Source organism: Schistocerca americana, chromosome 7, assembly GCF_021461395.2.
Source record: "Schistocerca americana isolate TAMUIC-IGC-003095 chromosome 7, iqSchAmer2.1, whole genome shotgun sequence".
In the NCBI taxonomy this organism is placed as follows: domain Eukaryota; kingdom Metazoa; phylum Arthropoda; class Insecta; order Orthoptera; family Acrididae; genus Schistocerca; species Schistocerca americana.
The window spans coordinates 232608712-232632049 of NC_060125.1; the positions used below are offsets into that span (position 1 = coordinate 232608712).

At 40.3% G+C, this 23338-nt stretch overlaps 2 protein-coding genes across 7 annotated transcripts in view; one reads left to right on the plus strand and one right to left on the minus strand.

The window, feature by feature from the left end:
• The window catches only part of LOC124622094 (GPI mannosyltransferase 2-like), a 387261-nt gene that overhangs the window by 101253 nt on the left and 262670 nt on the right, over positions 1-23338 (plus strand). The gene's annotated exons all lie outside the window — the stretch shown is intronic.
• Positions 1-23338, minus strand: part of LOC124622093 (dual oxidase-like) — a 252302-nt gene that overhangs the window by 97258 nt on the left and 131706 nt on the right. For both annotated transcript variants that reach the window (XM_047147673.1, XM_047147674.1), the window contains exons 18-21: positions 18332-18472; positions 14158-14239; positions 13939-14032; positions 585-678 (exon numbers count right to left, since the gene is read on the minus strand). In XM_047147673.1, coding sequence (XP_047003629.1) covers positions 585-678; positions 13939-14032; positions 14158-14239; positions 18332-18472 — 411 coding nt within the window. The remainder of the gene's footprint in view (positions 1-584; positions 679-13938; positions 14033-14157; positions 14240-18331; positions 18473-23338) is intronic.

A 23338-nucleotide genomic window follows, 5' to 3' on the forward strand; every position in this document is an offset into this window, starting at 1 on the left:
CTTTTTGTAATAATTGAAAATTCCAGTTTCTTTCTTTATGTTAGATATGTGTGTGATGAACACCTTTTAACAAGAGTACACAATTACACTTTGAATGCTAGACAAGGAGAAGTTTTCTTTAAAGTTATTTTTTATCTTGTGACGTGATTGTGTAAATCACAGTTAAGCTGGAACTGATTTTTATTGTCAGCAACAGAGAAGCAAAAATATAGGGGAGTGTATGTAAGAATTCTAAGATCCTTAAAAATGCTTTTTGTGATGTAAAGTCCATTTTACACAATATTCTCTACTTGCTTTTAATTACTTTAGTTAATAGGATAATTTCATGAGATAACATGGGATGGAAATATGCAAAATAAGTCAACATTCTTGTGTTTAGGCTTGCCTTCAGTTAAGTTGCACTCAAATGTGCTGTTATATACTTAAGAGCATTTCTTGTCTGTGAGTAGTGTCAATGTTGTAGGTTTTACATGAGATCTCCGTCTAGTGAAATATATTATGCTTGAATCCTATTGTGTTTTTGTAATTGTAGTGTTCATGCTATGCATGCAGTCTGAGTGGTGATTTAAATTATGCTACATTACCTTGTCTGCCAAACCAGCATTACGCAACATTGACACTATGAGGTCATCCAGATGAGTTTGATCAACATCAGAGTTAGCAGTTTCAATCAGTGACCTAAAACATAAGCAGAATGTGTATATACTATGCCAGCAAATATCTAACTTTTACAAATCAAAATAATGTAAACTAAAAATTAAGAATTTTTAAATTAGAATCGAGTGGTTATTGTTTTACTTCCCTTTCAATTCGGTGGCATTACACTTGAGTGGAGTAATAAAAAATGCCCCTTGTGACTGTACACACATTTGTCAGAAATGTCATTTAATCCACTTCAATTCAGATAGCAGAATAACTGGTATTAGAGCAGTAATCAAAAGTGTAGATACTATTTTAAATACACCATATTAATATTTTTTCATCAAATGGGCATCCAGTGAATCTAATTACCAAATTTTTTGTAGAACTTAAAGTTCTGGATAATTTTGCCTCTCTCTCTCTCTCTCTCTCTCTCTCTCTCTCTCTCTCTCTCTCTGCCCTCGTCTTTCTGTATCTCTTGTGTTGTTCTCCGAGATTGGTTTGCAGCAGTATGACCTTCAAAATCCTTCTGTACCACCAAATTGTCATTTCCTCTCTTATTTTTCTACTGTCAAAATTTCACCCCTTTTTGAGCTACACTTCCAGGAATGAAGGAAGATCAGGTTTAACGTCCTGTCGACATCGAGGTCATCAAAGATGGAGCACAAGCTCAAATTACATAGAGGATGGTGAAGGAAATAGGCCATACCCTTTTCAAAGGAACCAGCCCAGTATTTGGCTGGACTGATTTAGTGAAACCACAGAAAACACAAATCTGGGTGGCCAGATTTTTATTGTCATCTTCCGAATGTGAGTCCAATGTGCTAACTATTGCACCACCTCCCTCGGTGGCTACACTCCAGACAAATGTTTTAATGAGCTGTTACCTACTTACTGGACCAGTTTTGTTGCTGGTAATCCACACTACTACACTATATGATCAAAAGTTACTACACTATAGGATCAAAAGTATCCGGACACCCCCAAAAACATACATTTTTCATATTAGGTGCATTATGCTGCCACCTACTGCCAGGTACTTTGTATCAGCGACCTCAGTAGTCATTAGACATCGTGAGAGAGCAGAATGGGGCGCTCTGCAGAACTCACGCGCTTCGCACGTGGGCAGGTGATTGGATGTCACTTGTCATACATCTGTACGTGAGATTTCCACACTCCTAAACATTCCTGGGTCCACAGTTTCCAATGTGATAGTGAAGTGGAAATGTGAAGGGACACATACAGCACAAAGCGACAGGCCGACCTCATCTGTTGACTGACAGAGAGTGCTGACAGTTGAAGGGGGTCGTAATGTGTAATAGGCAGACATCTATCCAGACCATCACACAGGAATTGCTAACTGCATTAGGATCCACTGCAAGTACTGTGACAGGTAGGCGGGAGATGAGTAATCTTGGATTTCAAGGTCGAGCAGCTGCTCATAAGCCACATGATCATGCCGGTAAATTCCAAATGATGCCTTGCTTGGTGTAAGGATCGTAAATGTTGGACAGTTGAACTGTGGAAAAACATCATGAGGAGTAACGAAGCACAGTACAAAGTGCGGCAACCTGGAGGCAGGGTGTGGGTATGGCAAATGACTGGTGAACGTCATCTGCTAGCATTTGTAGTGCAAACAGTAAAATTTGGAGGCTGCGGTGTTATGGTGTGGTCGTGCTTTTCATGGAGGGGGCTTGCACCCCTTGTTGTTTTGTGTGGCACTATCACAGCACAGGCCTCTTTGCTTCTTACTGTCGAAGAGCAATTTGGGGATGTTGATTGCATCTTTCAACACGATTGATCGTTCGGGAGGACGACGGTTCAATCCCGCGTCCGGCCATCCTGATTTAGGTTTTCCGTGATTTCCCTAAATCACTCCAGGCAAATGCCGGGATGGTTCCTCTGAAAGGGCACGGCCGACTTCCTTCCCCATCCTTCCCTAATCCGATGAGACCGATGACCACGCTGTCTGGTCTCCTTCCCCAAACAACCAACCAACCAACACGATTGATCAACTGTTCATAATGAATGGTCTGTGGCAGAGTGATTACACAACACTAATATCCCTGTAATGGACTGGCCTGCACAGAGTCCTGACCTGAATCCTATAGAACATCTTTGGGATGTTTTGGAATGCCGACTTCGTGCCAGGCCTCACCACCGACATCAGTACCTCTTCTCAGTGCAGCACTTCGTGAAGAATGGGCAGCCATTCCCCAAGAAACCTTCTAGCACCTGATTGGACGTATGCCTGTGAGAGTAGAAGCTGTCACCAAGGCTAATGGTGGGCGAATTCCAGCATTACTGATAAGGGACACCACAAACTTGTGAGCCATTTTCAGCCAGGTGTCCGGATACTTTTGATCACATCGCTTATATACTGCAGAATTTCACAGACTGTTGAAATGTAAACATGTTTTTAGTTTCAGCATGCAGTTATCAAAATCTGAAAAAATATTTTCTCATATATAGCTATACCGAATGTACTGTGTGTCCCCTTAGATATCAGATGTGGCGCAACTATGTCAGCATTAAGATACCAAAATCTATGAAGACATTTTCTCGTAAATAGTGAAACTGAATTTGTGTATTTCAGATATCAGTATGTGAAACAACAATGTATATTTAATCTTTAAAATAAAGTATGAAATCAGTATAGGTATAAAATGAAAGTATAAGTTAATATGTTCAAGTGTTTTGAGAAGATTAAAGCTGATGTGCTATCTATGAAATAATCATATTTTAGATACTGTAAGTACTTAGCTTACTTCCGAACAACGATGGTAGGAGCAAATTAAAAAAAATATCAACTGCCTCTTTCTCCAGTGTTGGATGCACATTCTTGTGCTGAAAACTAGTTACATCATTCAAAAAGTATAAAACAAAGTACTATTACCCTCCTCTAATCTCTTTCTCTGCCAGTTTCCATAAAGTCGAGAGGTACAGTGACAAATTATTTGCCTCATATCTGCCAGGGATGTGGTTAAGTACTGATGATTTAAGTCTTAGAATGAATGGCATAGGGTCATGCGGACAGGGATGGAAGTGGGTGTGGGACAGCAGCTATTACAAATTGCAGCCGAAACTGATTTGAAGGAGTGAAGGGAGAGAGAGAGAGAGAATCCAGGTGCCACATGTTGTGATGCAGCTGTTAAAATCAAGCATTTTGTGCTTAGCAACGTGTCCCACGACTGTGTTGTCAACACAGTCTTTGTCCACAGTTTTGCTGTGGACATTCATTCAGGTGGACTGATGGTTGAGTGTCATGTCCGCATTTAAAGCTGTGCAGTGGTTGTTATGGAGCTGGTATATGATGATGTGGAACAGTGCAATTACCTTCCCAGTTGTGTGGCTTGGAAACAAACACCCACTACCCTCCTATCTTCCATGACAGAGCTTAAGGCATCAATCGTTTCTTACTACAGGTTTGATTTGACCTCTTCTATATGATCATGGGGGAATAGATCTAATGTAATAATAGGGTAAGGACAGAAGGGAATAGCATAACTCTACTGAAATAATAGTTAACCACAGACTATTTTAAACAGATCTAATTGAAAAGACCTCAATCACATCAATAAAACAGTTCACAGAAGGTGAAAAGGCTCTGAAATCAGTGGGAAAAGTGCCTGGATACAAAGAGAGTGATGACAGGACCAAGAGCCAACTGTATGTCAGTCTAGATACTGCATATGTAAATTATTAGAGAACACTTACAAAAGGAAGGACTAAAACATGTTATTGAGGGCAGCTGACACAGATAAAGTGTAATGATGGCACATGGCAGAGGATGACGCAAATTACATTAGCGGCAGCAGGAAGGTGTCAGTGGTCCAGTTGCGACCATAGTTACGAATGACTGACATAATTTTGGATGGTCAGATTGTTGCTACTACCAAACAACAAACCAAGTATCTATTTTCCGACTAACTGCTAGTATTAGATTGCTCTCCTGTTGTCTGTAGTACTCAGTTTAACTGTTTCCACATGACACCTAAACAATTGGAGAATGTGGTTTGGAGATGCTCTCCACCAGCCACGGAAATGGATCTAGACTGCAGAAGTAGTAGTGTCCGAGTAAGGCAAAGCTTTTGCTGTGGAGGTTATTGAACGCCTTGGGTTTCGGAGGAAATATCAGACTGTGTGGAAGGCTCTACTTTTCATAGCCAGCCCAACAAAGCTTATTTGCACAGTTTTGGGCAGGCTGCAAAGTTAGGTCAGCTATCACTGGCTTCCTCCAATGGTCAGGATCATTCCTCGGCACTTTTGCAGTGCATCCACGTGTGAAGGATCATCCAAACTAGACACATAGGGCTTCCTTACAAAAGAAAATCCTATCTTGAAGAAAATCAGTAATTTCTTAATTAATAGCAGTCGTGACCCACAAAATTTTTGGCTGGCAATCCTATCCTGTGGCACCATTACTGATTTGGTATCTCTCATTTGCCCACACAACTCACACAAAATCACAATTAAATTATAGTTACTATTAATTATTTTATATAGTAAAATCTTTAATAGTCTCAAAGGCTTGTTCAGCTGTAATTGCCACAAGCCAAATGTGATGATAATAAGTTTGCCATCCATGGAGAGAGTGGCAACAGAATGTGTCTGCTTTCACATGTGGCCCTATTTCTGATAGGATAGGCTATCCTTGAAGGGCTTGGAATGTAGGATGTGATGGATAGTTTCACAGGACATGTCTTGTGCCTGGGTCTTACATGTGTGCACAGATGATGTGGCAAGGAGTTGGGTGTGTGTGTGTGTGTGTGTGTGTAGCATAAGGATGGAGCAGAATATTGCATACATTCTGTGGGCTGCAGAGTACCTCTTTAGGGGAGGTGGGAAGAATTGTGGGTAGAATGTTCCTCAGCTCTAAACACAGTGATAGGTTCTTATGGCCCTGGGGAAGGATGTGGCTTGTGGCCTTGATGGACATGCTTGATTAAGGGCATGGTGAGAGGATTGGGCTATGTATGAGTACGGAATATCTGTTGTGGGCTAAAATTATAGGGCAACACCTATCTGTGGAGGTCTTACAAGGACCCTGAGTGTACTGACCGGTCTGTGAAGGGCTTACGAGCACCTTTAGTGTACTGGGTGAGGGGTTGTTCATCACTGCTGATGCTCCATACAGAGGTGACCAGACTGTGTGTGAGTGACTTTTATTGTGAAAGGGAGGGCAGCTTTCAAAATGGAAGTACTGTTGATGGTCAGTGGTATGGACAGGTTTTTGTGAAGCCATAAGAGAAGTTGAGGTCAACATCAACATCTAGGAGAGGGGCACACAGATCTGAGGAGGACAAGGTGAAGTAGACAGGAGGAATGTGTTGAGGAATAAGGGTAAAGTGTCTTGACCCTTAGCCAGATCATGAAGTTATCACAGAAACTGAACCAGATAAGGAAACTGGGATCTTGGATGGCTAGTAAGGTATGCTGTAGATGTCTCATAAAGTTGCTGGCATAGTAGGGTGAACGCAGATGACCATGGCCAGGCCATAGATTTGTTTTGTAATTGTAATTTTATTTATCCTGTAGATCATACATCGTGTGCAGAGAAGCACATGATTATACAGGACAAGTCAAAAATGGAGATGAGATGATACAATGTTCAAATGATTATGACAGTGATCTTACAATTATACAAGTGTTCATATAATACATGTGTAATGCCAAGAAACAGAAAAGTGTATAGGTGGATATCTTGTGAAAAATTCAGAATACTTGTAAAAAAAGTTCACATTATTAAGGGAAAGGAACATAAGCAAATAACATGGAAACTCAAAAGTACCATATACATTTAAAGATCTATTTCTTAAGTAAAACAATAAAGGTGACACACTTCTGTATTAAGGTGCTCGGGCTTACGTACAAAATACAGAACAAATTTTTATGTTTCAGGATATTCATGTATACTATAACAACAATTTTGCAATAAATATTTATGGAAAGTAGTTTTAAATTTTTGTTGATATAACATTTTTCGCATGTTTATTTAAATGAAAACCGTGTGTTATGTGGAATCTTTTCTGTACAGTGCTTTGTTACATTTTCAAACCGCACGCAAATATTTTGCATGTATTTGCACTTTCAATTTCTTTGTTTACACAGGACCATTCTCTCATGTCATAACAATGTGGTGCTGAAAAAAACAATAATGTTTGTTCCTCTCAGCTCATACAGTTATCTTTTTATGAGATTAAGAAATCCTTTTTTTCATTCCTTGCCAGGAAGACAAAAAAAAAACCTTTCTGCTCAATGAGGAAATTTTTTCCTTACTCATTGACGTAGCAGCACTGAATTTCGCTCCTGGCTTTATTATGCAATTAAAATTCTGATTGCTTGTCTGCTGGAAATCAGGGAATATCAGTGAATTTCACACATATCAGAGAAATACCAGGAAAATTTGGGGGGAGAAACTGGAAAAATCTCATTTTTCTCTCAGTAGATGAGGTGAGTTGTTTACTGAGGTGTCGTGCATCGACAATGGCTGGGTGCAACTGAGTATGTTCTCTGCCTCCCTACTCCCTCATTCCTACTGCTTCTCCCCTTCCTACCTCTCCCCTCAGCTTGCAGTCAGTGTTGCCAGCACTTCTTGCCACTAGCCTAGCAGCTGCCAACGAGAGGCAGGGAGGTATGAGGAATGGTTTCTTTGGATGTGATTCTCAGAGACTGTAGACACAACAGCCAGAGGCGGTTGTCGTGTGTGCATGAGTTGCATCTGAGTGATTGTAAATTTAGTTGTGAGTGAAACTGTCTTTTCTACGAGTCTGTCTGCAGCTCAGCAATCATCTTAACTGTGAAATGCTACCTATCCTCATTACTATTGATTTTCAGAGTATTTGAACAAGTTATCTGTTGCACGGATTGATCACCATGGTCTCATTTCAACAACACGCTGTCTGTGGCTCGTGAATAGCTGGCCACATGAGTGGCTTTCCGTGATGGGCCAAAACCGATGGCCGTTTCTGTGGGTATCTGTAATGGATCGAGCATACCGATCTGAAGCCTTTTGGTTCCCACTAATGTGCAGGCCCTGCTCGTCAGATCTAGTCTCACCGATCTGCCCGCAGGCTGGGTATGTTTGTATGTGTTGTAATGCGGTGGATTTTCGTGGTTTATCCGTGGACCCAGGATTGTGGTGCTCCTCAGTAGGCCAGAGGCCATGGGCGATGGTGTGCAGAAATTGCAACTGTCTCACTGCAAGCACATTGTACAGTGTAGCATTTTGTAGACGTTTTATTTGTCCTAGTACATTTTGTCACTTCAAAAGTAGTTTATATGTTAGAAAGTATGGACGATAAGAAGAAGAAAATTGTGTCAGCTGCTGGCAGTTTGTACACTGTGTACTCGTATATTTCGCAAACAAAAAATCACACAATACCTGTAAAATAATAGATACTACACTCTGGGTAAAAACTGACAATAATGAACATAGTAGAATCAAAATTTTATTGGTGGTCACCTACAGTGTTGGTTTACACAGTTCTTTCCCACCTTATGCACTTCTTTCAAGAGGCCTACTTTTTTCTGAGGTTGTTTCTGAAATCAGTGAAGGTGTTTTAAATCCGTCTTGGAAATATTTTTGTCACCAAATGTGTTTTATTTTATTGAAGTAAAATAACATCAGTGCTTTTAATAAAACTCATTTACCATTTGGCTTGCTTTCTCCAGTTCATTACCAAAGATGTTATGTTAGTACTTAGGCTTTTTGCTCAAATCAGGAAGCACCATCTGCTTGCAAGTGTTTTTAGATATTTTTGCGTTTGCACAATTGTTTCTTGTATGGTAGCTGCAGAGATGGATTGTCAACTCACATCTTAATGTACCCTGGAGATCTCAAAATTTGGCAAGGAGGAATGCTTAAACTTGTCTGGAAATCAGGGAATTTCACTTGGGGAGATTTGTGGCAACCCTAATTTCGCCCTTGGCTGTCTGCATACAGTTCAGTTTTATATGTACTTGGTGTTCGGAGCGACCCGATTTTTTGCCTACCTTGTTTGGCACTTTTTATTTTGTCTTTTTTGCTAACATAAATCGATAATGTTTCAGGCGAACAGGTTATTGGTGGCAAATTTTTTGGGAGCACTTTCAGTTACGATCATTCACCTAACTGCGGCTGAAATATTCCATGTTCTACCTCATTCACAAAGTCGTTTTGTTTTCCAAGTGGTGCACTCGAACTGTTAACAATACAATCACATTCGTCGTAGAAAGAACTTGAAAGTGATTTTCGTGCACTATGTTTGTTCCCTACACAGTTTTGTACACCCCCTATTATCTGTTCGTGTCTTTTGAAATTTACTTCCATCCAGTTCTCCGACGAAGTCGAACTTGCATGTCACGATTATGTCGTGTCCAGTACACTATTTTCTTGTTTAAATTTCTTGACAACCATTTTCAATGAACTGATGATAAACTGTAAACTTGAGCTTTGTTATTTCATCCTTACAACTGTCACAGTTTTTCTTTTTAACAGCATAATTGACATTATTTCGCAGAGCCACACATCAAATTTACACTACCTGCCGTCTTGACTCTTTATATATTGTCTCCTCGAAGGAGTAGTAGTAATGGTTAAGGATGTTGTTTTTCAGGTATACAAAGAGTGAGCTGGTGGGCTTGAAGTCTGTAAGACATTATATACAAACAGTGATGTGTAGCTGTCTTATGTTGTAATGGGGTGAGTCTGGTTGAAGAACATAGCTTGTAACTTTGATGTGGGGAGCAATGTTCTGGGCATTGATTGGAGGTGTTGGTTAGGAAGACCATGGAGCCTTTCAATAGTAGCACAGCTACCATCTACAGTGGGGCATCCACAATGACAAGGGCTGTGGATATTGAAGAAGTATGTAGAATGTTTTGCATGGGGGAGGGGGGCGGGGGGCTTAATGTGAGAAGGTGCTAGGTGGTAGGATGGGTGTAAGGATTTGAGTGTGTATAGGAGGTTATGCTGTTCTCTTTGGCCAGGACCGCTATGGCAGGTCTTGTGATGGAAGAATCTTGATAACTGGTGGATACCTTCTGGTAAATAACCTTCTGTTAAGTAAATAACCTTCTGTTAAGGAAATAACCTTCTGTTAAGTAATCAGTGTGGTTCACCATAGCAGTGATGCATTCTTTGTCCACATGTAGGATGATGAAATTGGAATCTGTCTTAAGGTGGTGTATGGCTGTTCTTTCCTTTACTGAGAGGTTTGTGTTATCGGGAAGGATCCTAGGAAACTAGGCCAAGTTGGAGGCAACCATAGTGTGGTTAAACAGGATTGAGGAAGGGTAACTGTTGGACAGTAGTATGAACTGAGAGAAGCAAGGTTGAGTGTGGGTTTTGGTCTAAGTGGTTGATAGCAGGAAAATATTTCCACTGTAGGTATTTGATGAGTCCAGCATGATTTGAATTGTGATGGGCTGTAGGTGAAGTCTTAGGACAGGACCAAAACTTCTGCGGGATTTAGTTTGGTGATAAATATATTGACAAATGGGCCTCATCCTTGTATTCTAAATAACTCAGGACTGAGAGAACTTAACAATACCCTTTTTTAGGGGTCTTATCACTTACCGTTATGACAGAAAATAATTTACCCCCTCCTTTTTCCCTGTCCAGCAAACTGGTGTATGGCATTCTGATAAGCACCCAATCTGTGGAATATCCTGGTCTATTGTTACCTCTCTCAACCCCTTGGGACATAATTCATATCCCTTCGAAGGCCCAGATGCAAGTCCTGTATGTCCTTTGCTCTCAACAGGCCCATTCGATCCAGTCTGACACAGGCATATTATATCTCATTAAAGGTAAAGACACTTGTGAAAGTAGTTATATGATAACATCTCTGATTAGATTAGATGTATTTTTCATTCCAGTAGATCCATAGTGAGGATATCCACCAGGATGTAGACCACATCAGAAAAACAATAATACACAATAAATATTTACAAAGAAAAGCAAATATGATAATGTACATTTCACAGATCTCAAGTGCAGTGAACGTCTTACATGTGGAAGAATCCAAAAAAAATCTTAAACATATTTTTGTTTAAAGGGAAATAAATAACTTGTCACAAAACATGTAAATGTTCAGTACACTTAGGTGCTCTGGAAAAGGACATTACCTGAATGTTATCGTACATTGTCAGTGTTGCTTGCACAATTATCACCCAGTGAACACCTCATTTGTACTGGATTTTGTTACTATTACTCCTTCCATTACTTAACCTGTTTCGTGTTTTGATATTTACTTTCAAAATTACAACTGAAAAACATTCTCCACATAGTAAGCATAAAATGTTGTGTATGTCATTGAATACTTTCAGCAAGAGAGTGTCTGTGTCTCATCATTTAATGGAAATCTTAATGCAGGAATAGTTGCAAACCCATCACATGATTCAGAGTTGAGGAGAGATGGAGGTATGCCCAATTGGCATAATGTCCTGCATTTCTGTATAAAAATCGCACTTTCTTCATTATGGCTCATTGATATCATAAATCAAAGAATTTGGCCATTTTACAGCAGAAGTAGAAATTGTTGCAGAATGTTCTGATAAAGATAAAAACTCGACATGTATTTGAATTTCTGTACTGATGTATTTGCTTGCGTGGTTGTTTTTGAAATTATTAATCACCAGGTCTAGTTCCCATCATTTATTTATAATTTCTCTTTTTTAATTCATTTTTATGTCAGTAAACCTTGACAAGTTTGCATTTTGTTGGTAAGTTTGTTAGGGGTTCAAGTGTCCACCAACTAACTTGATTTAAGTTTTATGTGACCTCAAATGTTTCTAACTGAATGCAAGGATTGTTCCTTCAATAAGAAAATGGAAAGTTTGTTTACCACCCTTATCCTAGGATCAGTGGCTGTTAGTTAAGTAAGAAGTGTGATATCGATAGGACATTATGAAACAACTTTCCTTTTTCATTTGAACACTTAAGTGTAATGTGTATGTGAGAAAAGTTTTCCTAAGTTATTGGAAGGTCAACATGTGTCTCAGTATTAAAGTTAGGGAAGGTTTTAGAAACAAAAATTATTTTACAATATAGCGATGATCTGAAAGATAATGTTGGTTTTATGTGATTGGGCAACAGGAGGAAGGAAAAATTCCTTTTCAGTCATTTAATTTAGATTTCCTGTTACTTCGATAATTCACTTCATACAAAATCAGGATGGTTTCTTGAAAATGCCGTGGTCATAACCTTTTCCTATCATTGCAAGTGCTCTTTTCTATTAAGTTCATGTAGATAAGATGCTAACTCCTAATCTTGGTTATTTTGCACAAGGACATGGTGGTGTTACAAGTATGCATCTGTTAAGTGGTATAATACTTTTTATATTATTAATATTCTCAGATACTTCTATCAAATGATCTTCAAGAATGATTCCTTTTGTGCTTGGTGTATAAGTGCCAAATGCCATGAAATGAATTTAGCATAGTCTACGATGCTACACCCGCAATGGTTGTATGAAGAACCATGTAAAAATTAGCAGTATTATTGAACTAAGTTGAAAATTGAAAAAAAAAGGAGGTAATTATTAAGAATTAAAATTTGAATATTATTTTTGTGTGTGTTCCTGAGGTGACCAAGAAATATAAAGGGCATTGCTGCTGCATATATGCAACATAGTGTGACTCTGATGTGGACGTATAAGCACCTATATGTAGGCAAGAGTTTAGAGTGACATTTGTGTCTTTCTGATGTGCATGTGATAAGTGTGAAAATGAGAACTATGACAACGTTATTACCAAATGTTCTCTAACAGGATCAACATGCTGTTATTCTTTTCTTAGCTGCTGAAAGACAAACATCGGTAGACATCTATCACAGAATGAAGATTGTCTATAGCGTAGCATGTCTTTTGGAATGGTGTATGACAAGGGTGCTGCTGCTTAAAGATAACACACATCCCCATATCACAAATGTCGTAACTCAGGAATTATGCCAACTAAAGTGGGAGACATTTTAGCACCCGCCTTATAGTCCTGATCTCTCCTTATGCGATTGCAATGCCTTTGGTCCCTTAAAAAAGGGCCTGAAAGGGTCAGTGATTCCTATCAGACGAGAATATGCAGCAGGCAATTATGGACTTCTTCATTCAACAGGACACAGTGTTTTACCAAACGGGTGTCTTCAGAATGGTGCATTGATGGGATGGTTGCCTCAGTACTCACTGCAGTTTCGCTTGACTGGTGTACCAAACCTGGACTGTACAGGCTTCAAATGGAAACTTTTTGATTGTTCCTTATAACACTAACAAAATGATTTTTTTCAGTTGTGGGGTACTTTCCCTGATTTTTGTGGCACAGTGAGAATTGACGTTAATGTGTTGGCAGTTTCCTTTGAAGTGAAGCCCTTTGTAAGAAGCCGACTTTTACACACAGTTACCCTCAGTTTCAAGTGTGTGATAAATCAGGGTATTGGATATTTCTACATGTCTGATGGCTGCTCTATAGCTCTCCTGTAATTGTGTATCCGTGTATATATCAGTGTTGTTCTAAGGTACAATCTTCAGGTACTCACTAGTAATGATAACTGAAAACATTTCATAACATTTTATGACCTTCCGGTAGGCGTACACATTAAATACTGTATATTCTACATACGAGACTGTGCCAATCAACTCACATGTTTTATTGGCAAAATTGTAGTTTCAAGGTTCTGGAATTAACTTGCTGTTTTGAATGCTAGTGGTGCACTAGAGTCTTAAAAAGGGAGCAGATACCAGATTGGGGAGGGTTTAATGTAAAAGTGTTCCATAGGAAGGAACACGTGAATTTAACAACCACAGGCATTGAATTATTGATGTAATGAACATAAGAAGCAACACAGAAATGAAGTGAAGAAATATCAGAAAGAAAAATGAAATTCTGATTAAATTCCATTGTGCTCTTCAGCAGTAATGTGTGTGTGTTTCTAAAAACCATGTTATTTACTTTTAACCATTTACTGACAATTGAATAGCCTTTATTTTAAAAATATTGTTTAAATATTCTGACCAGTGTATCACATTTCATGTATATTATTACAGTCAAATCACTCAGCTCTTTAGTTCTGCCAAGGTATAGCTGTTAGTATGAGACAGTGAAGAGCGGACAAGACTGAATATTTATAAAATTAATAGTGAGAGACAGTAGGATAAGACCTCTAAAGTGTAGTGCTTCACACCTAGGGAACTTGTCTGGTGTTTAGGCAGATATGACAGTGAGATGTAGGATAAAGGTACGTATAATTGTAAAACTAGAGGAGGATATGTTAGTAAATCAAAGCATGGAAGCTGAGGATATCAACAAAATTGTTATTGAACATACTTGATCATGTCTTTGAAGTCTTCTCTTGTTAGTTTACCATGACCATTTATGTCATACATATCAAACATCAACTTCACTTTATCTTCGGCTGTTCCTGAAAATCAGATGATTCCTATGTAAAATATCACATGATTGAAATTCAGGTAGTAGAAGTTAGACATCATTGTCTAAGCCCTTGGCAATGTTTAGAGATTTAAATTATTTCATTGTTGTACAAACCTTTTGAAAATATTACAAGCATGTCAAGAAATTCTCTGAAGGAAATAAAGCCATTGTGATCTTTGTCCACCAAAGCGAACATCTGAAAATAAAAACAAGATTCAGACTTGTCAAGTTAGCCGAAACAGTTAATTGTGTCACTCAAGTTTTCTTTGTTGTCTGAAAGTTAATAGCCACATATCTTAGTAATAATCTTTATTTTTTTCCTCATGCTTTAAAACCATTACACTGCCGTATATCCTCCACCCCATTCTTCTTATCCAAGTGAAGCTAATGCTGATTTCAAACTGAAGGGATTTTGTTGTATATGTAATATATGCTGGTATACAAAACTTAAGGATAAAAGTTACTTTCACATGCTGTCACTCCAAGTAAAGTATCTCAGTGAAACTTGGACCATACACAGAAATAACAGCTACAGTATAGTACAGAAAGTAACTGAAAGAAATAAGCAATAAGACAAACAGAAATGACCCTTTTATACAAAGACTATAATTACACTGAAGTCTACATGATTTACAATGGTCCTCAGGACATTACGATAGGAGGGCCATAGTTCTTAATAGGTTGTGTGATCACCAAGGACGGCAATGCATGCTCTGTAAAGTGCTCCCATGCTGGCTACAAGGTTGGTTAAGTGTTTAAGTGGTAGGGCATTCCACTCTCCCACCAGCATGGTTGACAGCTTCTGGATGGTGTTTTGTGCATGTGGACATGATAACAATATGTCTTCTCAGTGCATCCCATATATGTTCAATGGAGTTGAAGTCAGGAGAATGTGCAGGACAGTCCTTTCACCAAATATCCACTCGCTCCAAGAGCTCCTTCCCTTGATTAGTTTTACATCATGCATTGTCATGTATTAGAATGAAGGTGGCCGACTGCATTCCTGAAACGATACACATGGGGAAGCAGTCAGTGAGAATATTATGTTGAAGATTTGGAAGTCAGTACGTACATGCATCATTAGGTCTCCCCACACCATAACGTCTGGACCATCAAAACAATCATGCTCAACAATGTTCCTGGCTACATTATGTTCCCTCATATGGCGAGAGTTGGAAACACATAATGTGCCTAGGAATGTTGTCTAACATGGTTGTTTTGGCGGTCCAGGTGTTACAATGTGGGGAGGCATAATATGCATGGGCATACTGAACTCTAAATCTCTGAACACAGTACACCCACTGGTCAGCGTTAATATGACACTGTACTCGTTCCCCATGTGTGTCTCTTCAAGGGTGCATTTCGCCACGACTTCATTTTTACAGCATGACTGCATGGAACTGTGCAGGTGGAGCAGCTCTAGGAATGAGAGGGTATTCGGTTAATGGACTGGCATACCTGTTCTGCCCAACTTAAACCTCCTCGAGCGTGTGTGGGATGCTTTGGTGAGAGGTTGCAGCATGCCCACGCACACTAACGACTGTCCAGCAGTTGTCAACCATGTTGGTGGAGGAATTTGACAGCCTGACACAAGAATTCTTTGCCAATCTTGGGAGCACTTCTGTATACAAATGTAACCCCATATGATGATGCAGTATAGGGATAGCATTTCTGTCACTTTGTAACGTGCCTAAGTCACTGATATTAATATAATGTTTTGCTTTTGAGTTCATAATTTCTGAAGCAGTTGATCATTAACATACACTGTCCAGTCATGGAGTACGGGAAACTCATCCCGGTCTTCTTCAGACCACACATGTACACTGCGAGCTGTATGACATGTTGCTTTGTTCTGCTGGGAGATGCCATCGTGCTGAGGAAACACAAACTCCAAGTAGGAATGGACATGCCCCCAACGGTTAGCTGCATACTTGTGTTGATCGATTGTGCCTTCCAGGATGATGAGATCACAAAGGGAATGCCAAGAAAACATTCCCTAGAGTATAACTTTCCATCTTTGTTTGCTTGCAGACGTTTCACAACGATAGCTATCTGCTCGATGGAGAATAAAATAATGTTCACCTGAAAAGTCCACCTGTCGCGACTCAGTGGACGTCCATTTGCAGTATGGGCATGCAAATTCCAGCCTTCCTCACTGATGGAAGAGCTGTCTGCATGGGTGCGCATGAACTAGATGGAGGCACGTACGCGCCAACATTCGCTGAATGTTTTGCTTTTGAGTTCATAATTTCTGAAGCAGTTGATCATTAACATACACTGTCCAGTCATGGAGTACGGGAAACTCATCCCGGTCTTCTTCAGACCACACATGTACACTGCGAGCTGTATGACATGTTGCTTTGTTCTGCTGGGAGATGCCATCGTGCTGAGGAAACACAAACTCCAAGTAGGAATGGACATGCCCCCAACGGTTAGCTGCATACTTGTGTTGATCGATTGTGCCTTCCAGGATGATGAGATCACAAAGGGAATGCCAAGAAAACATTCCCTAGAGTATAACTTTCCATCTTTGTTTGCTTGCAGACGTTTCACAACGATAGCTATCTGCTCGATGGAGAATAAAATAATGTTCACCTGAAAAGTCCACCTGTCGCGACTCAGTGGACGTCCATTTGCAGTATGGGCATGCAAATTCCAGCCTTCCTCACTGATGGAAGAGCTGTCTGCATGGGTGCGCATGAACTAGATGGAGGCACGTACGCGCCAACATTCGCTGAATGGTCATTGAGGACGCACTGTTGATAGTCCCCTTGGTTCATCTCGGTGGTCAGTTGCTCGACAGCGGAACATCTATTTGGCCATACACATCTCTGCAGCTGTCTTTTCAGCCCTGTCACCTAGGGCCTGTGGTGCATCATAGTTACCTTGGTGCCAGTTTTGGATAGAGTCATTTTGCCATGCACAGTGTGCTTTAAACATGGTGGCATTGAAATTGTTTGTAGACTTGGCGGTTTAGGAAATCCTTCCAGACATGGCTCAAAAGCCAATGGTCATGCCCTTCTGGATGTCAGATAAATCGCTCTGTTACCTCGATACGATGACGACTGCACTGTTCCCTGCATACCCTCCACTGTTGGTGCTGCCACCGGCTGTCAGTGAGTGGCTATTGCAGGTTGACATTAAACATAGGTGGTGGTCACCTCAAGTGACTGGATTACGTATTTACGATATAAGCAACAAAAATTTAAAGAATGTTTCCTAACAAGAAATTCCTCCTCCACATAATAATATCTAAGGTGTTTCGGCATTTCAGTGAGAGATAGGAATCAATAAACAAGAATCACTTGGAATGTTTAATTATAAACAACATGCTAAATGAAGTAAATCATATTTAATTACTTTCTTAAAAACCTGATGTTAGACTGCGGCTTATAATCAACTTCATGTATCAAATGGAGTCCATTCTTAAATACTAAAAAGTGAATTGGGTGAAATAAAAAGAAATACTGAGTTAGAGTTAAAGAAGAACAAAGCCGAGAGCCCTCCAGTATCCCTGATAAATCATTTATGTCTGTCAAGAATAGGAGTGGGCCAAGCACCAAATCTTGCAGTTCACCACATTTAAGGTTTCTCAACTCTGAATTCAATATTATTCCTCGGATATTGTTGTTCCTGTGATATCATTTGTAAATGTGAACTTCTGTTTGCTGGTGTTAAGATATAACTCCATCCATGTAGAAGGGAATATGTCTACTATAAACTTTTAATTTCCCTCGTAGAGTTATACATGATATGCACAATCGAAGGACGTGGCAAGATCATAGAAAGTGTCAAAAGGTTCTTTTTTCTTTCTTTTTACACCCCTCACCCTCCTGCCAGTACTCTTTGTTGACTTGTTTTTAAACTATATTACAATATATGTACTGTATTCTCTGAATAGTAGACAACTACTTTGGTGTAGGTTGTGGTACCACAGTTTATAAAATGCCTGAATCCCTCTCCCAGCAAGTTGTTGGACACACAGTAGTAAGAACAATATTTCTTTCTTTGAGCCTCAGAATCATCACTCTCCTGACACTTGTTATTGAATTTTAGAAACACCAGAAATAGTGTAAAAGACTGACACACTTACTTGCTATTGCTCTGCAGAACATTACTGTATGTACTAATCTGTAAATGGACACTGTGAACCTTTGTATAAAAATCATTAATGTTTTGCAGTAGGTGTACTTACATGTCATTGTAACGTCTTGTTCGTATTGTCCAGGAAACTTTAACGCACTGCAGCAGATGCATTTCACACAAATTAATTTTTTCAGATACATACCTTTCTTACAAATTCTGAGTCAGCCCTCATACTCAGTGCTTCAGCAAACTCATTTATTGTTAATTCTGTATAAATTACTTCCTTTGCGGCTCCAGCACTGAGTGGCTCTTTTACAGCCAAAGATCGGGAAATGTTGAAAGCCTAGAGGAAGAAAGCATAAATCTAGTTAAATGTAGTCCTTACATACCGTTTTTATCTTACCTTAGTCCCATAACTGTTCCTCTTTCAGTAAACTGATATTTAGATATCATAAAGTGAAAAATATCTTTGTTGTACAGCTACAGTGAGATTATTTCTACAAGCTGAGCAATAGGGTTTACTGAATGAGATCGTTCAAAATGGATGATAGTTGGGGGCAGCTCCATTCAACATAGAATCTGTGCATCCTGATTCAGTTTTTCTGTGGCCTATCAAAGACAAATACCAGCACAATTCCTTTGATAAAGTTATGATCTACATCTTCTCCCAGGAGTCCAACCTAATTGATGAAGCACTAACAGTGTAGCAGAAAAAGAACTGTATTGAAACACTTACATAGAAAACAAGTAAGTGAGGTGACTCTTAGCTGAGTGGAATGGTGACTGGTCACAGAAGTGTGTTGGCTTAATGTGTATGTTGCCCATGGTTTTTTTTTCTAAATAAATAGACAAATGATTTTGTTACTTCATTTGCAATTTCACTATGTCATTATTGTGGGGTAAATAAAACAATTATTTAACTGACCACCCTACAGACACAGAAACACTTAAAACATATGATCATCTTCCATATTGTAACAAATTATCACATATGCGATACATGAAACAACCAATACATTATAATTTAAGTTCTGGTCATGTATTGTGTATTTTTAGTGAATTCAAAATCAAACAATGGAAAATCTGGGATGGAAGAGTAACAGTATTTCGAAAAGGATAGATTGCTACTCACCATATAGAGGAGACATTAGGTCGGGGGGGGGGGGGGGGCAGTGTGGATGGGGAATGGGAAAGGAGGTCTGGGGGGGGGGGGGGAGGTGGATGGGGAATGGGAAAGGATAGAAGTAGAGGAGGAGAAAAAATACTGTGGTGTGTTTGTGGAATAGAAGACTGTGTAGTGTTGGAGTGAGAGCAGGGAAGGGGCACTGGCAAACTATGACCAAGAGACAACTGGGCCACCCAGTTGCTGTGCATTCTTCACCTAACTGACTGCTTCACAGTTTGCACCATCTGGATCCCTCCTGCCAACACCAGGTTTTCTGAATCACTTTCCCGTAAGTCTCCCCACCCCGTTCCAGCTTCAGATTTAACCTTTGTTAGCCCCTGTCCTTCACCCACCTGTCCATTTCTGGGCTCTCACTCCAGCACTACACAGCGTTCTATGCCACCAATTTGCCCACAGTCTTTTTTTTTCTCTCCTCTACTTCTGTCCATTCCCACTCCCCTTCCTACCTCCTGAACCGGTCTAATGTCCTGACTGCACCAAGCTGTGGTATGTTCCCACCATGTCCCTACATGCACCCACATGCAGCACTTAACTGTCCCCAACCTACCACTGAGTGAGATGGCGCAGTGGTTAGCATACTGAAATCTGATTCAGAAGGATGGCAGTTCAAGCATACGTCCGACCGTCCTGATTTAGATTTTCTATGATTTACCTGAATTGTTTCAGGCAAATGCAGGAAGGTTCTTTTGAAAGGGTATGGGCAAGGAAATCGTTCCTCGCCCATCCTTCCCTAATCTGATGGGACCTATGAACTTGATGTTTGGTCCCCTCCCTCAAACCACCCACCCAACTAACGAACTAACCCTACCCTGTTATCACTCACTCTTCCTGCCCCAAGCTCCTTGTTACCCCAACCACCCAGATTGGCTCTCCGATCATGTGCTGTTGCTTGCACTCTGGCCTCGGTGGTGAGAGAGAGCGGTCATATGTGTGCGAGTTGTGCTTGCGTGAATGTGTGTGTGTTGTCTACTTTAGAAGAAAGTCTTTTGGCAAAAGTTCACATGTTAATCAGCCTTCTTGTTATTCCTTTCATAATATTAAACAATGGAAAACCCACGATGGAATGTAACAATATTATTTTATGGTAAGTTTCTGTGGGACCAAACTGCTGAGGTCTTCGGTCCTGACAATGTTATGAGAGAGATAGTAGCTACTCACCATATAGCGGAGATGCTGAATTGCTGATAGGCACAACAAAAAGACTGTCACAGGATAAGCTTTCGGCCAACGAGGCCTTCGTCAAAAATAGATCACACACACACACACACACACACACACACACACACACACACACACACACACACACACTGACCACAGCCTGTGGCAGCTGAAGCCACACTAGTGTGGCTTCAGCTGCAACAGAGAGTGGTTTTGTGTGTGTCTCATCTATTTTTGACAAAGGCCTTGTTGGCCAAAAGCTTATTTTGTGACAGTCTTTTTGTTGTACCTATCTGCGACCCAGTGTCTCTGCTGTATGGCGAGTAGCAACTATCCCTTTCATAGTATTGTTATCTTTCATAATATTGTTATTAATGGATTAAAAGAAACCCTGTATATTATTCCAGTGTCATTGGTGTGCTGCTTGCAATTTAGAAAGAGTCAAGTTCTACCAGAGCTGCTAGTTCTTCATGATTGACAACTGCTTGCTACTGCCTGTATACATGTCACACTTATGAGGCACATTTTGCCTGACTGTTTAGTGGAAAAGTAGTTTTTATGTCCTTACCATGTCCATATTACCATATGGTATGCTTGCACCCAACAGTTTTTAGACACGAGGAATTATCAGAATGAGATTTTCACTCTGCAGCGGAGTGTGCGCTGATATGAAACTTCCTGGCAGATTAAAACTGTGTGCCCGACCGAGACTCGAACTCGGGACCTTTGCCTTTCGCGGGCAAGTGCTCTACCAACTGAGCTACCGAAGCACGACTCACGCCCGGTACTCACAGCTTTACTTCTGCCAGTAGGAGACGAGATACTGACATATTGAACAGCATTCCTTGCCAGATGGCTGGAGTGTTTTCACTGCGGAGCTGGCGGCCGTACCTCATGCTCTTGAGTACATCCGCTCATGCCCTGGCACATCATTTCTGCTGTTTACTGACTCATTAAGAAGCCTACAAGCTATCGGCCAGTGCTACCCTTGCCATCCTCTGCTAGCGTCTGTCCAGGAGTCCATCTAAGCCCTGGAACGGTCCCATCGTTCAGTGGTGTTTGTGTGGACTCCTGGACTCATCAGAATACCAGGCAATGAACTTGCCATCAAGCTGGCCAAACCGTTTCTGGAGACGGGCATCCCTGAAGCTGACCTGTGTTCTGTCTTATGCTGCAGGGTTTTCAGGCTTTGGGAGACGGAATGGCGCAACAGTACACACAAAAAGCTGCGTATAATTAAGGAGACGACGAATGTGTGGAAGTCTTCCATGTGGTCCTCTCTCCGGGAGTCAGTTGTTCACTGCCGACTCCGCTTTGGCCATACATGGCTACCTACTCTGTCGCAAGGACCCACCTCTGGATTGCTGTGACTCCCAACTGACAATTGTCCACCTCTTGCTGAATTGCCCTCTTTTAGCTGCTCTTCTGCAGACTTTTAACTTTCCCAGCTCCCTACCTTCGGTGTTGGGCGACGATGCCTCAGCAGCAGCTTTAGTTTTAAGTTTTATCCATGAGAGTGGGTTTTATAGTCCTATGTAGGTTTTAGTGCATATCCTTTGTCCCTCTGTGTCCTCCACCCTAGTGTTTTTAGGGTGGAAGTTTTAATGTATTGCAGAGTGGGTGGCTTCTCCTTTTTATTCTCGTGGTCGGCCAGACACTGTAATCTGCTTTCTTGTTTTACTCTCTTCTGTTTCTAGCATCTCTGTTGTTTTCTTGTCCTCTTTTGTTCCTTTTAGTGTTCGTTGCCTTTCCTTCGTTCTTGTGGTTTTTCCTTTCTTTCTGTTTTGTGTTATATGTCTCGTCCATTTTATCCTCACACTTGTGGCATTGTTTTATTAGGAACAACGGACCGATGACCTTGTAGTTTGGTCCCTTCCCCACCTCTTTTAAACCAACCTTTATCTAAGGTCACTTATGGGCAGCTCAATTGTTGGCAGGTAGCATTCGTAAAGCATACCTGTAAGAAGGCACAACATTAAATACAAGTACCTATGTGGACATCGGGATTGCCTCCTCAAGATAACCAGACATAGAATCCCCGATGTATCACAAATGAAGTATTAGTCAGTGTAGTATTCGTCAATGTTTATGCATGCTGATGTATGTGTATGTGTCTGATAATGTATGGTCTCTTATGCCCATAATCCTCCAGCTGTCCTGGCATTTAAGGCGATGTTTTGCTCCACCAAATCTCTTACCCACCAGGATGTGTCCCTGCCAGTTGTTTCCTTTCCTCTCTCTATTGAAGAAGCACTTGAGAGGACAATGATATTTTGGCATTGCTGACATTTAATGTATTGTGAACACTAAATTCAACCAAATTCCACCAGCTGTCTTGCCCAAAATACACAAGACCTCTACATACATTGTTAGCAATGCTTAACCTTAGGCAGCAAATATTTTAAAGGACAATAACCTGTTTTCCTATGTAAATCATCCACCATCTTTATTGATCAGGGGTTTTATTTTGATATGTTACACACGCCTTGTTGGGATATGTAAATTAATATTAACAGTTTTCTGTTTACTCCTTGTTCTTACTGGTACTCTGGGTGTTGCATGTTCGCATATGTGTAGTCATTTTGGTGCTCATCTTGATTTTTCATTTAATATAATGTTCTTTTACAAAGTTCTCACATTAATACTAAAACTGCTCAGTAAATGGTTATGCACCCACGACTAGGTGTGAAAGCAACTGTGTATAAATGTTAAAATACAAGTTGTGCGCAGAAATTTGAATTCAGTTTGTAACTAGTCACATGTATTTTCCCCTGTTAAATTGATCATTAATCAATTGATTGTGGCAGATTGCTGGTTATTTTATACAGTTGGGGCCTGCCAGGACCTGTAGGTAGAGTTTACATT